Source organism: Phyllobates terribilis, unplaced genomic scaffold (assembly GCF_046119375.1).
Source record: "Phyllobates terribilis strain yellow unplaced genomic scaffold, ASM4611937v1 Scaffold_5__5_contigs__length_657084704, whole genome shotgun sequence".
In the NCBI taxonomy this organism is placed as follows: Eukaryota; Metazoa; Chordata; class Amphibia; order Anura; family Dendrobatidae; genus Phyllobates; species Phyllobates terribilis.
Window position 1 is genome coordinate 641290388 of NW_027362765.1, and position 15702 is coordinate 641306089.

At 43.7% G+C, this 15702-nt stretch overlaps 1 protein-coding gene across 1 annotated transcript in view; it reads right to left on the reverse strand.

The window, feature by feature from the left end:
- Nucleotides 1–295: 295 nt before the first annotated feature.
- LOC141273822 (uncharacterized) overlaps nucleotides 296–15702 on the reverse strand; it is a 75501-nt gene continuing 60094 nt past the window's right edge. The window contains exons 5-6 of the mRNA XM_073686202.1: nucleotides 11742–11844; nucleotides 296–1549 (exon numbers count right to left, since the gene is read on the reverse strand). Coding sequence (XP_073542303.1) covers nucleotides 537–1549; nucleotides 11742–11844 — 1116 coding nt within the window. The 3' untranslated portion in view covers nucleotides 296–536. The remainder of the gene's footprint in view (nucleotides 1550–11741; nucleotides 11845–15702) is intronic.

The window sequence follows — 15702 nt, forward strand, 5'->3', positions numbered from 1 at the left end:
GAATCTCATTAGCTTTCTGACACAGTTCCACAGAATAAGGGTGGACATATTGGTGCAGCCGCACAAAGGCCCCAAAAGGTAAGGGGGCCCATTTCCCCCTCCAAAGCAGATGGAATTGTGAATTATGATAAGTTATTAGATTGCAAAGGGCCCATATACTATTGTTGCACAGGGGCCCTTTTTGGTTTGTGTCCGTCAATGCCACAGACAACAGACAAACCTGCTCAGCAACAAAATATCACAAAGAAAAACTCTTTCCTAGCTTCTACCCTCACTGACGTCACCAAGAACAGAATTTCCATTGCAGTATTATTTATTCAAATATTTAACACCTAGAAGATAACAAATAAAAAAGTATACGAGTATTTTAAGTTACAGTTAACAAGTCCACAATAGTATTACTAACAATAAATATAAAATAAAAACAGCTGGACTAATTGAAATGAACCCATCAGACCTCAGGCAATTAACAGAGGTTTGTAGCCTCTTGGTTATGACTTCCCCAATATAAGTTCTAGAAGGGGCCATGGAGCTTCTTATTGGTGCAGTTGTGAGTGGATTTTCTGATGACGCACAATGTCAGACTTAAGCTTGAAGCATTTCCCGCAGTAACAACATGTGAAAGGTTTTTCGCCTGTGTGGATAGTCAGATGTTTGAAAAGGATGGACCGCTGGGTAAAACTCTTCCCACACTCTGCACATGAGAATGGCTTCTCCCCTGTGTGTATTCTCTTGTGGTCAAGAAGGCTGGCCTTCTGGGTAAAGCATTTTCCACAGTCAGAACATGAAAATGGTTTTTCACCCTTATGAATCCTCTGATGAGCGACGAGGTTTGGTTTATGCGTAAAACACGAGCCACACTCTGAGCAGATGAACGGCTTCTCGCCTGTGTGTATTCTCTGATGCTTCACCAGATCTGGTTTCCGTATAAAGCATTTTCCACAGTCAGAGCATGTAAAAGGTTTCTCTCCAGTGTGGATTCTCTGGTGTTTACTCATATCAGACTTCCGAGTGAAGCATTTCCCACAGTCTGGGCAAGGAAAAGGTTTTTCTCTGGTGTGAAATTTCTCGTGAGCAACCAATGTGGATTTCTGGGTAAAACATTTACCACATTCCAGGCAGGGATATGGCTTCTCGTTGGTGTGAATCCTCTGATGGACAATTAAATCAGATTTTTGTGAAAAGCACTTTCCACACTCGTAACATGCAAATGGTTTCTCCCCCGTGTGGATTCGCTCGTGTCTGATGAGTGTGGCTTTTTGGCCGAAGGTTTTCCCACATGTGTAACATGGAAACTGCTTCTCGGCTACACTAAGATTCTGCTGAGATGCCAACTTTGAGTTCTGAGGAAGACACTGAAAAAGGTCATCTATGTGAGGTCTGCTGTGGACAATAATAGAGTCATCTAGTAAATTTTCTCTACTATTATCAAGGGTTTCTATAATAGGATGGTCTTCAGCAGATTCTTGTGCATCATCATTATCTTCCAAATCATCATCAGAACATAAATTAAAATGTCTTTCTGATAGGGTCCATTGATTGTGTTCTCCTAGGAGAAAAAATATGAAAACTATGAAACTTTTACAACCATAACCAATTGGATGTCTTTAAAAGTAATGCTAGAAAATTTATAAAATAATGGCTTTATCATACACTTATTTTGGAGGTGTTATTTTTTTTATTTTCATGTAACTAGAGAATCGATTTGAAGGACCCCAGACCAGCAGCCAGGTGAGTATTCTGTGATCACTGGATGGGTGCTGTCACGGATGTATCAGGTTTGACAGATAGTCGTTCTGGATCTAGCTGTAGAAGATCGCTGCGCTTGGCTTTGAGACACCTTCTTGATCCTTTCATCTCTGTAGTGTAGTGGTATCCTTCTCTCGCTAGGACCCAGCAGTGATCTCCACCTTCTGCTGCTAATTGACACACCCTTGCTTGATATTTAAAAACCCTTAGTGTCTCCAGAGAGTCGTCGGTGACATAACTATTTTCCTCTGTTCAGGCCTGGAGTTCTAGCAGTCGGCTAGTTTCTTCTTGGAGTTCCTTGGTGGATATTTGTCGTGATCTCTCTGGTGTTTTCTCAAAGCTAAATTTATACCCTTTTCTGTTCGCCTTGTTTGTCTTTAGTTGCAGTGGGGCTGACTAGTGCTTACCCCTTCCCCTCCCTACCTAAGGCCTAGCTCTAGGGTTAGGCAAGGATTAGGTATCCTGCTCGGCGATAGGTGCTGAACCTCTTTCTTGCGGTAAGATCTGCCTTTCCCTAGTTGCTGGGCTTCCCCCCCTTTAACCATCGTCGTACACTTGGTTCTACTCTTACCGAGCATGACATTATCACCAGCCATTTTAAAAATAATCTTTTTTTGGGGGTGCGTTTTTGTTTTTTCCCCAGGTTCATGGATCCCGGTTCGGTGCTGGCAGAGCAGCTTCAGAGGTTGTCACTGGAGGTGACTGACCTTCGATCTGAGGTTCAGCAGCAACGGCAGCAGCTTCAGACTCCTAATGTTGGGGACTCTGCGGGTAGGCCGGTCCAGCTTGAACCCAAAATTGCCATCCCGGACAGGTTTTTTGGAGGTAGAGACAATTTTTTTGTATTTAAAGAAGCTTGTAAGTTGTATTTTAAACTTCGACCTTACTCCTCTTGAGATGAGGAGCAGCGAGTGGGGATTGTGATTTCACTGTTGCAAGGAGATTCTCAATCCTGGGCTCTCTCTTTGCCAGAGTTCTGTTTGACTCCAGTCAGTATAAGGGTTTTTCAGGGCTGTGGCCCTCATCTATGATGATCCTAACCGAATCTCCTTGGCTGAATCCAGGCTGCTTCGCCTTCAGCAGGGGAATCAGTCAGTTGAGACTTATAGTTTCGAATTCCGTAGATGGGCAACTGATACCAAATGGAATGACCCGGCTCTTAGAAGCCAATTTTGTCAGGGCCTTACAGAAAGCCTGAAGGATGACTTGGCAGTATACGAAACTCGGGGGTCCTTGGAGGATGCCATGTCATTGGTGATATGTGAGGATAGACCCCTTCGGGATAGGTGGGTGAGGCCACCTTCTCCTGAGCCCTCTTTTCTGGGCAACGCCCCTTTGCAGGGGGGGGGAGCATTCTGGGGGAGAACCTATACTTGTGGAGTTGGAGGAACCCATGCAGTTACGTGATGCTTCTGCTTCATATGTTTCCCCTGAGATCCGCAAGAAAAATGGCATGTTTTTTTGAGGGAAAAAGGGACTTTTTATTGGGGCTTGTCCCTCGATTCCTAAGCAAAAAGAAACTCGTTTAACCCTTAGTAGTGTGAAGTTGGATAATCAGGGGGTGTGTTTGTCTTCAACATGCAGTTCTCTGTTTGTCCTGACAGCAGAGGTGGTGCTAGACAGAAGGACTGAGAACATTTCTGTGTTTGTGGACAGTGGAGCTGAAGTCTGCGTGGTGGATGCTGGGTTTGTGAAAACTCATGGGCTTACTTGCTGTACGTTAATTAAGCCCATCCCCATTTGTGCCATTGATTCAGCGCCACTTGTACAGAGATCTCTGACTCAGATTGTACATAATATAAGACTGAGGGTGGGGTCTTTTCATTATGAGGTAATTCCTTGTTATGTCCTGGAGGGCCTTCCCACTCCGAATGTACTGGGTCTACCCTGGTTGGTGAAACATAATCCGATTGTGGTGTGGCAAGATCTGTCTAGGGGTCTCCACTCTCCCTTTCCCTAGTTGTTGGGGTTCTCCCGTTTTCCCATCATCGTACACTTGGTTCTTCCCTTACCTAGCATGACAGGAGCCCTGCAAATCACCTCCTACCTAACAGTATCCTCTGTTTATTAGCCGGCTGTCACTACGTCATCATGGCAGCATGTCACACATATGTTGCTTCAGCCAACAATCAAAAGAGGAGCCGTAAATTGCTGTTAAGTAAGAAGCAATTGGCAGGGTTCCTGTCCAGATACAATCTTGATGTGGACAGCATAAGTTACTGAGCTCTGCAATTGTGTGCAGCGCTATAGAAGAGAGATCACCACTGCGGCTTGTACACAATCTCCAGATCAGCACTGGACGTGAGGGCAGAAAATGTCAGTGTTTATTATTTGTGACACAGCAATGAAGAATTAATAAAAGGTTATAAAAGGAAAACCCTTTTAGCGGCTGCCCCATTGTACTGCTGATAGCACTAATATATATACAGCTGCTTCTCACAAAATTAAAATATTATCAAAAAGTTAATTTATTTCAGTTCTTCAATACAAGAAGTGAAACTCATTATATAGATAACTAACAGAGCAGCACACTGCAACACTAAGTATGCGAACATGAAATATATGAAATGTGAATACCATTACTGGTCTAGAAAATAGAAATAAATGAGAAATCTTAGCACATAAATTGGCCAATTCATGTGTACCTGGTAGCCACGATAAGGCCTGCCTGTGTGAACTCCTCTCTAAGAGACAAAAGTCTCCTTGTGTATGGGAATGCAAGATCCTGCTGCAATTAAAACCGCATGTGGCCTAGAGGCGGAGTGCTCAGTCAAAGCTTATACACAGAAACAGAAAAAACCTGACCGGCACTTCCAAAACAAGAAATAGGTGTGTACAGGTGCTTACTACATATTATACAGGGTGGGCAATTTATATGGATACACCTAAGTTAAATGGGAATACTTGGTGATATCAACTTCCTGTTTGTGGCACATTAGTATATGGGACGGGGAAAACTTTTCCAGATGGGTGGTGACCATGGCGGCCATTTTGAAGTCGGCCATTTTGGATCCAACTTTATTTTTTTCAATGGGAAGAGGGTCATGTGACACATCAAACTTATTGAGAATTTCATAAGAAAAACAATGGTGTGCTTGGTTTTAACGTAACTTTATTCTTTCATGAGTGTTTTACAAGTTTATGACCATTTATAAAATGTGTTCAAAGTGCTGCCCATTGTGTTGGATTGTCAATGCAACCCTCTTCTCCCACTCTGGACACACTGATAGCAACACCGCAGAAGAAATGCTAGCACAGGCTTCCAGGATCCGTTGTTTCAGATGCTGCACATCTCGTATCTTGATGGTATGGTGTGCTATATGGGATACAAAGATAGTGGGACCATTCTTCATCAATGGAAACCTCAATGCCACTGGATATCTGAAATTGCTATGTGATGATGTGTTGCCCTCTTTATGCACTGAAGATGGCACGTTCCCTGAGTTTTTCCAACAAGATGGTCACCACCACATTATGGGTGTCAGGTCCGTGCATTCCTACATGAAAAATTTCCTGTAAAGTGGATTGGTCGTCGTGGACCAGTTGAATGGCCACCAAGGTCTCCCGATCTGACCCCGTTAGACTTTTATCTTTGGGGTCATCTGAAGGCAACTGACTATGCTGTGAAGATACGAGATGTGCAGCAACAACGGATACTGGAAGCCTGCGCTAGCATTTCTTCTGCGGTGTTGCTATCAGTGTGTCAAGAGTGGGAGAAGAGGGTTGCATTGACAATCCAAAACAATGGACAGCACTTTGAACACATTTTATAAATGGTCATAAACTTGTAAAACACTCATGAAAGAATAAAGTTACGTTAAAACCAAGCACACCATTGTTTTTCTTATGAAATTCTCAATAACACTATTAATTTGACCCTATTAAGATTACGTTTGCGCATCTGGGTAAAAGTATTATCCCAGATCGCCAAACCGTGCCAACTCATAGAAAACATTAATAAATAGGAGAATAAAGAGTTTTAAGGCATTAAAAAAGTATATATATACTTCCGTCCTCACTCTTTATATCACTCCCCTTGAGGAAGCAGCCCCTGGTGGCTGCGAAACGCGCGTCGGGGTCTGGGGTCTGTTACTGTGCTCTATTAGGCTCTGGTCTTTGGCCCTTTATTTGGTAAGCTATTGACTCCCTATTCCCTCCCTTTTACTTTTTTGTATATGGCACTATTGAAGGGCAGGGATGTCAATTTGATAGCTCTTTGAATCTACACCGTGATTTCAATAATTTATAAAATGCTTACTAATATGTTTACTCTATACTCACTGTGTATACTCTGAACTATCCATATTATTGATATTTATTATAATTCAATATATTTATGTCCTTACCAAGTTGGATATGTCAATCTGTTATTCAGGCCTTATGCTACCCTCACAAAGTCACTTTGTTCTAAATATTTGTAAACTGTGTATGTTTTTTAGCTTGATATAATAAATGAAAAACTTTTTTAATGCCTTAAAACTCTTTATTCTCCTATTTATTGAAATTCTCAATAAGTCTGATGTGTCACATGACCCTCTTCTCATTCAAAAAAATAAAGCTGGATCCAAAATGGCCGCCATGTTCACCACCTATCTGGAAAAGTTTTCCCCCTCCCATATACTAATGTACCACAAACAGGAAGTTGATATCACCAACCATTCCCATTTAATTTAGGTGTATCCATATAAATGGCCCAAACAAAGTGATCTATTTCAAGTATTTATTTCTGTTAATGTTGATGATTATGGATTACAGCCAATGAAAACACAAAAAGTCATTATCTCAGTAAAATAGAATACTTTATAACACCAGCTTTAAAAATTATTTTAAAATGTGAAATATTGGCCTACTGAAATGTATGTTCAGTAAATGCACTCAATACTTGGTCGAGGCTCCTTTTGCATCAATGCAGCAGCGTGGCATGGAGGTGATCAGCCTGTGGCACTGCTGAGGTATTATGGAAGCCCAGGTTGCTATGATAGCAGCCTTCAGCTCGTTTGCATTGTTGGGTCTGGTGTCTCATCTTCCTCTTGACAATACCCCATAGATTCTCTATGGGGTTAAGGTCGGGCGAGTTTGCTGGCCAATCAAGCACAGTGACACTGTTGTGTGTAAACCAGGTATTGGTACTTTTGGCAGTGCGGACAGGTGCCAAGTCCTGCTGGAGAATGAAATTTCCATCTGCAAAAAGGTTGTCGGCAGAGGGAAGCATGAAGTGCTCTAAAATTTCCTATTAGGCTGTGTGCCCACGATGCGTTTTTCAAGCGTTTACGCTGCGGAATTTCCACTGCGTATACGCTTGGGAAACGCTTGGTAAACCTTCCCCCATGGTCTCCAATGCAATTCCGCACTTTCATTGCCCATGCTGTGGATTTTTCCGCAGTGTTTATGCTGCGCTCAAAAATCCGCAGCATGTCCATTAATTTTGCGGAAGTGCTGCGTTTTCGCCGCCATTGACTTGCATTAGAACGCGCCAATTCCGCAAGACTGCATCTGTACTTGCGTAATTGGCGCGTTCTAATGTGCGGATGGTACCCAGGTCTAGAGGACAGGAGACTCTCCTCCACACCCAGGTACCATTAAAAGCTGTAAAAAAAAAGAAATAAAATAAAAGATAAAGATTATATTCACCTTCCGACGGCCCCTGGACTCCTTCCCTGTGCTTGCCGACAGATCGCGCAGGACTGAAGGACCTGCGCTGACGTCACAGTCATGTGACGGCAGGTCTTTCAGTACAGCGTACCGCGAGCTGCCGGCAGCCAGCACAGGAGCGCAGCAAGACTCGGGGGCCATCGGAAGGTAAGTATAGGTTTATTTTTTTTATTTTTAACCATTCTCTCGGGTCACACTATATAAATCCATGCCGGTTGCATGGATTTATATAGTGTGACCTAGTTGTCAAGCACTTTCCAAGTGATGCTAAAATCACTTGGAAAGCGCTTGACACCCGCATGCGGAAATGCCAGTGAAGGACGCTTCACATCCGCATGTTCCTGGCAGGAAAAACGCATGAACAATCCGCATGTACAATCCGCATGCGTTTTTTTCTGCCAGGGAGATGCAGAAATGCTCAGGAAAAAATCCTGAGCATTTCTGCATTGTGGGCACATAGCCGTAGACGACTGCACTGACTTTGGTCTTGATAAAACACAGTGGACCTACACCAGCAGATGACATGGCTCCCCAAACCATCGCTGATTGTGGAAACTTCACACTAGACCTCAAGCAGCTTGGATTGTGGCCTCTCCACTTTTCCTCCAGACTCTGGGACCTTGATTTCCAAATGAAATGCAAAATTTACTTTTATCTGAAAACACCACCTTGGACCACTGAGCAACAGTCCAGGTCTTTTTCTCTTTGGCCCAGATAAGACGCTTCTGGCTTTGTCTATTGGTCAGGAGTGGCTTGACACAAGAAATGCAACACTTATAGCCCATGTTCTGGATAAGTCTGTGTGTGGTGGCTCTTGAAGCAATGACTCCAGCAGCAGTCCACTCCTTGTGAATCTCCCTCAAATTTCTTGAATGGCCTTTTCTTAACAATCCTTTCAAGGCTGAGGTTATCCCGGTTGCTTGTGCACCTTTTTCTACCACACTTTTTCCTTCCACTCAACTTTCCATTAATATGCTTGTGAACAGCCAGATTCTTTAGCAATGACCTTTTGTGGCTTACCCTACTTGTAGAGTGTGTCAATGACTGCCTTCTGGACATCTGTCAAGTCATCAGTCAAGTCACCAGTCTTCTCCATGATTGTGGAGCCTACTGAACCAGACTAAGGGACCTTTTTAAATGCTTAGGAAGCCTTTGCAGGTGCATTTTAATTATTCTAATTTACTGAGACTTTGTGTTTTCATTGGCTGTAAGCCATAATCATCAACATTAACAGAAATAAACACTTGAAATAGATCACTGTTTGTAATGACTATATAATATATGAGTTTCACTTTTTGTATTTTTGTATTGAAGAACTGAAATAAAGTAACTTTTTGATGATATTCTAATTTTGTGAGAAGCACCTGTATATATATGTATATTATATCATCATGAGCACATCACTTTGTGCCCCATGACACATATATACAGTGGATACGAAAAGTATTCAGACCCCTTTAAACTTTTCACTCTGTTTCATTGCAGCCATTTGGTAAATTCTAAAAAGTTCATTTTTTTTTCTCTTTAAAGTCCACTCTGCACCCCATCTTGACTGAAAAAAAACCCCAGAAATGTAGACATTTTTGCAAATTTGTTAAAAAAGAAAAACTGAAATATCACATGGTCATAAGTATTCAGACCCTTCGCTCAGTATTGAGTAGAAGCCCCCTTTTGATCTAGTACAACCATGAGTCTTCTTGGGAAGGATGCAACAAGTTTTTCACACCTGGATTTGGGGGTCCTCGGCCATTCTTCCTTGCAGATCCTCTCCAGTTCTGTCAGGTTGGATGGTGAACGTTGGTGGACAGCCATTTTCAGGTCTCTCCAGAGATGCTCAATTGGGTTTAGGTCAGGGCTCTGGCTGGGCCAGTCAAGAATGGTCACAGAGTTGTTCTGAAGCCACTCCTTTGTTATTTTAGCTGTGTGCTTAGGGTCATTGTCTTGTTGGAAGGTGAACCTTTGTCCAAGTCTGAGGTCCAGAGCACTCTGGAAGAGGTTTTCATCCAGGATATCTCTGTACTTGGCCGCATTCATGTTTCCTTCAATTGCAACCAGTCGTCCTGTCCCTGCAGCTGAAAAACAACCCATAGCATGATGCTGGCACCACCATGTTTCACTGTTGGGATTGTATTGGGCAGGTGATGAGCAGTGCCTGGTTTTCTCCATACATACCGCTTAGAATTATCATCAAAAAGTTCTATCTTCGTCTCATCAGACCAGAGAATCTTATTTCTCATAGTCTGGGAGTCCTTCACGTGTTTTTGAGCAAACTCTATGCGGCCTTTCATATGCCTTGCAATGAGGAGAGGCTTCCGTCGGGCCACTCTGCTATAAAGCCCCGACTGGTGGAGGGCTGCAGTAATAGTTGACTTTGTGGAACTTTCTCCCATCTCCCTACTGCATCTCTGGAGCTCAGCCACAGGGATCTTGGGGTTCTTCTTTACCTCTCTCACCAAGGCTCTTCTCCCATGATTGCTCAGTTTGGCTGGACAGCCAGGTCTAGGAAGACTTCTTGTGATCCCAAACTTCTTCTATTTAAGGATTAAGGAGGCCACTGTGCTTTAAGGAACCTTGAGTAATGCAGAAATTCTTTTGTAACCTTGGCCAGATCTGTGCTTTGCCACAATTCTGTCTCTGAGCTCCTTGGGCAGTTCCTTTGAGCTCATGATTCTCATTTGGTCTGACATGCACTGTGAGCTGTGAGGTCTTATATAGACAGGTGTGTGCCTTTCCAAATCAAGTTCTATCAGTTTAATTAAACATAGCTGGACTCCAATGAAGGAGTAGAACCATCTCAAGGAGGATCACAAGGAAATGGACAGCATGTGACTTAAATATGAGTCTGCGCAAAGGGTCTGAATACTTATGACCATGTGAGATTTCAGTTTTTCTTATTTAATAAATTTGCAAAAAATTCTACATTTCTGTTTTTCTCAGTCAAGATGGAGTGCAGAGTGCACTTAAATGAGAAAAAAATGAACTTTTTAGAATTTACCAAATGGCTGCAATGAAACAAAGAGTGAAAAATTTATAGGGGTCTGAATACTTTCCGTACCTACTGTACGTGATGCTCAAGCATCCATGCTGGTGCGATCAGCTTCAGGAGCCTGACTGATATACACAGCCAGGCTCCTGCTGTAACTGCTGGGATCAGTGTTCTCACTGGTACTAGCCTCCACACATGCCGCTGTATATAGGGACAGTGGCACATAAGGAGTTTGGCAGAGAGAGTGCTGTCAGCCCATCTGCACCCCTGCAGCAGAATCATGGAGTTGCCAATGGGCAATCCAGAATTGCGGCTTCTTTTGTACATTCCACCTCCCAAAAAGTGTAATAAAAAAAAAATTTAGAAAATAGAAGCAATAAATGCTACATCAAGTCAAGCAAAAAATAAAAGGAACAACGTAAAAGATGGTTCTCAGAATATGGCGACCCCCCCAAAAAAATCGTTTTTATTAAGCAGTGTATTTATTGTACAAAAGTCATAAAATGACAAATTTGGGATTGCAATAACCGTGCTGACTCACAGAACAAAAGTTAACATTTAACTTGTTCAGCATATGGATAGTGTAAAATATAACACATAAAAACAGACTAGTTGAGTTTTTTTTCTATATCACCCTATAAAAGAATTAATCTAATAAGTTACAGTATGTACCCCAAAATGGCGTCAGACAAATACAACATGTCCTGCAAAAAAACAAAATGATCATACAGCTACATTGAGACAATGAAAAAAAAAGTAAATAAAAAAATGCTTTGTTCTAAAGGGCAAGTCTTTAAAGGGGTTGTCCGGTCTAGGATGACAGGTCTGCAGTCACTCTCTGTGACTGCTGACTGGTGAGTCCTCCCAGCTCATGCACTGTGCACTGCAAGGATTTGCTGTTGTCTGTGCTGGGAATGGAGGTCAAGTATGCGATATGCATATTCCGGGTGGCAGAACCCAAATAGTGGGCGTGGCCTTGCTCAATACAAGCCGTACCGTACTAGTTGGGTTCTGGCCGGAAGCATGCCTATATCGCATACAGTGCGTGCGCTGGGAGGATTCACAAGTCTGCAGTCACACAGAGTGACAGCGGACTGGTCATTCTAGACAAGACAACCCCTTTTAAATGTTTAAAGGGAATCTGTCACCAGGTTTTTGCCATCTAATCTGAAAGCAGCATAATGTAGGGGCAGAGATCCCGATTTCAGGACATCCTCAATATTGAACATCAACTAAAACAAACATATACAACAAGGCATGCACAAGGACCTCTACACTAGAACCTATTCTGCACTATATAGGCAAAAAAATTCAAGAGTGCTTCTTAACATGAGTCATTCACATATCAACCAACCTGCAGCAACGTCTTTAGGGATTTCCTCCTCTTTGCACTGCAGTTCAACCCTCACATATGTCTCTTCTTCACTGTCAGTGTTCTCCTCTCCTAAGCTTTGATCCTGAACAGAACAGAAATGAAAGATCATTGGACAGTGGAGCAAAATTGCTCAAATGTAGCTGACCGAAGCGGATCTGCCATCAGACTATGCAGCTCTGTGAAAGGTAGAATAGTGTGTGGACAGGTCTCCTCTCCTGATAGCTAAACTACACAAAAACATTGTGCGGTGTTATTTGGTAGAAAGGAGCAATCAACGAACACACCAGAGTGCGCCTGGTTTATTTAGCACTCACCGCTCCTGTGCTTCCCTCAGTGCCCTATTATCTCAGGTATAGAATTCTTAAAAGGTGTTGTCCGATGACAATAACTTCTTGATCGATGGAGGGTCCGACTGCAGGGATCCACACCGATCAGCAGTACAGGGCATCTTTATACCTGTTAGAATGGAGCCAACTTGAATGCTGCTCCATTCATTTCCTATAGGGCTTTCCAGCAGCCCCATAGAGAATGACCAGTCATATGCACGTCTGCTCCATTCATTTCCTATAGGGCTTTCCAGCAGCCCCATAGAGAATGACCAATCATATGCTCTGCTGCTCCATTCATTTCCTATAGGGCTTTCCAGCAGCCCCATAGAGAATGACAAGTCATATGCTCTGCTGCTCCATTCATTTTCTATAGGGCTTTCCAGCAGCCCCATAGAGAATGACAAGTCATATGCTCTGCTGCTCCATTCATTTCCTATAGGGCTTTCCAGCAGCCCCATAGAGAATGAAGAGTCATATGCTCTGCTGCTCCATTCATTTCCTATAGGGCTTTCCAGCAGTCCCATAGAGAATGACAAGTCATATGCTCTGCTGCTCCATTCATTTCCTATAGGGCTTTCCAGCAGCCCCATAGAGAATGACAAGTCATATGCACGTCTGCTCCATTCATTTCCTATAGGGCTTTCCAGCAGCCCCATAGAGAATTACCAGTCATATGCACGTCTGCTCCATTCATTTCCTATAGGGCTTTCCAGCAGCCCCATAGAGAATGACAAGTCATATGCACGTCTGCTCCATTCATTTCCTATAGGGCTTTCCAGCAGCCCCATAGAGAATGACCAGTCATATGCACGTCTGCTCCATTCATTTCCTATAGGGCTTTCCAGCAGCCCCATAGAGAATGACAAGTCATATGCTCTGCTGCTCCATTTATTTCCTATAGGGCTTTCCAGCAGCCCCATAGAGAATGACAAGTCATATGCACGTCTGCTCCATTCATTTCCTATAGGGCTTTCCAGCAGCCCCATAGAGAATGACAAGTCATATGCTCTGCTGCTCCATTCATTTCCTATAGGGCTTTCCAGCAGCCCCATAGAGTATGACCAGTCATATGCACGTCTGCTCCATTCATTTCCTATAGGGCTTTCCAGCAGCCCCATAGAGAATGACAAGTCATATGCTCTGCTGCTCTATTCATTTCCTATAGGGCTTTCCAGCAGCCCCACAGAGAATGACCAGTCATATGCTCTGCTGCTCCATTCATTTCCTATAGGGCTTTCCAGCAGCCCCATAGAGAATGACCAGTCATATGCACGTCTGCTCCATTCATTTCCTATAGGGCTTTCCAGCAGCCCCATAGAGAATGACAAGTCATATGCTCTGCTGCTCCATTCATTTCCTATAGGGCTTTCCAGCAGCCCCATAGAGAATGACAAGTCATATGCACGTCTGCTCCATTCATTTCCTATAGGGCTTTCCAGCAGCCCCATAGAGAATGACCAGTCATATGCTCTGCTGCTCCATTCATTTCCTATAGGGCTTTCCAGCAGCCCCATAGAGAATGACAAGTCATATGCTCTGCTGCTCCATTCATTTCCTATAGGGCTTTCCAGCAGCCCCATAGAGAATGACAAGTCATATGCACGTCTGCTCCATTCATTTCCTATAGGGCTTTCCAGCAGTCCCATAGAGAATGACAAGTCATATGCTCTGCTGCTCCATTCATTTCCTATAGGGCTTTCCAGCAGCCCCATAGAGAATGACAAGTCATATGCTCTGCTGCTCCATTCATTTCCTATAGGGCTTTCCAGCAGCCCCATAGAGAATGACCAGTCATATGCACGTCTGCTCCATTCATTTCCTATAGGGCTTTCCAGCAGCCCCATAGAGAATGACAAGTCATATGCACGTCTGCTCCATTCATTTCCTATAGGGCTTTCCAGCAGTCCCATAGAGAATGACAAGTCATATGCTCTGCTGCTCCATTCATTTCCTATAGGGCTTTCCAGCAGTCCCATAGAGAATGACAAGTCATATGCTCTGCTGCTCCATTCATTTCCTATAGGGCTTTCCAGCAGCCCCATAGAGAATGACAAGTCATATGCACGTCTGCTCCATTCATTTCCTATAGGGCTTTCCAGCAGCCCCATAGAGAATTACCAGTCATATGCACGTCTGCTCCATTCATTTCCTATAGGGCTTTCCAGCAGCCCCATAGAGAATGACAAGTCATATGCACGTCTGCTCCATTCATTTCCTATAGGGCTTTCCAGCAGCCCCATAGAGAATGACAAGTCATATGCACGTCTGCTCCATTCATTTCCTATAGGGCTTTCCAGCAGCCCCATAGAGAATGACAAGTCATATGCTCTGCTGCTCCATTTATTTCCTATAGGGCTTTCCAGCAGCCCCATAGAGAATGACAAGTCATATGCACGTCTGCTCCATTCATTTCCTATAGGGCTTTCCAGCAGCCCCATAAAGAATGACAAGTCATATGCTCTGCTGCTCCATTCATTTCCTATAGGGCTTTCCAGCAGCCCCATAGAGTATGACCAGTCATATGCACGTCTGCTCCATTCATTTCCTATAGGGCTTTCCAGCAGCCCCATAGAGAATGACAAGTCATATGCTCTGCTGCTCTATTCATTTCCTATAGGGCTTTCCAGCAGCCCCACAGAGAATGACCAGTCATATGCTCTGCTGCTCCATTCATTTCCTATAGGGCTTTCCAGCAGCCCCATAGAGAATGACCAGTCATATGCACGTCTGCTCCATTCATTTCCTATAGGGCTTTCCAGCAGCCCCATAGAGAATGACAAGTCATATGCTCTGCTGCTCCATTCATTTCCTATAGGGCTTTCCAGCAGCCCCATAGAGAATGACAAGTCATATGCACGTCTGCTCCATTCATTTCCTATAGGGCTTTCCAGCAGCCCCATAGAGAATGACCAGTCATATGCTCTGCTGCTCCATTCATTTCCTATAGGGCTTTCCAGCAGCCCCATAGAGAATGACAAGTCATATGCTCTGCTGCTCCATTCATTTCCTATAGGGCTTTCCAGCAGCCCCATAGAGAATGACAAGTCATATGCACGTCTGCTCCATTCATTTCCTATAGGGCTTTCCAGCAGTCCCATAGAGAATGACAAGTCATATGCTCTGCTGCTCCATTCATTTCCTATAGGGCTTTCCAGCAGCCCCATAGAGAATGACAAGTCATATGCTCTGCTGCTCCATTCATTTCCTATAGGGCTTTCCAGCAGCCCCATAGAGAATGACCAGTCATATGCACGTCTGCTCCATTCATTTCCTATAGGGCTTTCCAGCAGCCCCATAGAGAATGACAAGTCATATGCTCTGCTGCTCCATTCATTTCCTATAGGGCTTTCCAGCAGCCCCATAGAGAATGACAAGTCATATGCACGTCTGCTCCATTCATTTCCTATAGGGCTTTCCAGCAGTCCCATAGAGAATGACAAGTCATATGCTCTGCTGCTCCATTCATTTCCTATAGGGCTTTCCAGCAGCCCCATAGAGAATGACAAGTCATATGCTCTGCTGCTCCATTCATTTCCTATAGGGCTTTCCAGCAGCCCCATAGAGAATGACCAGTCATATGCACGTCTGCTCCATTCATTTCCTATAGGGCT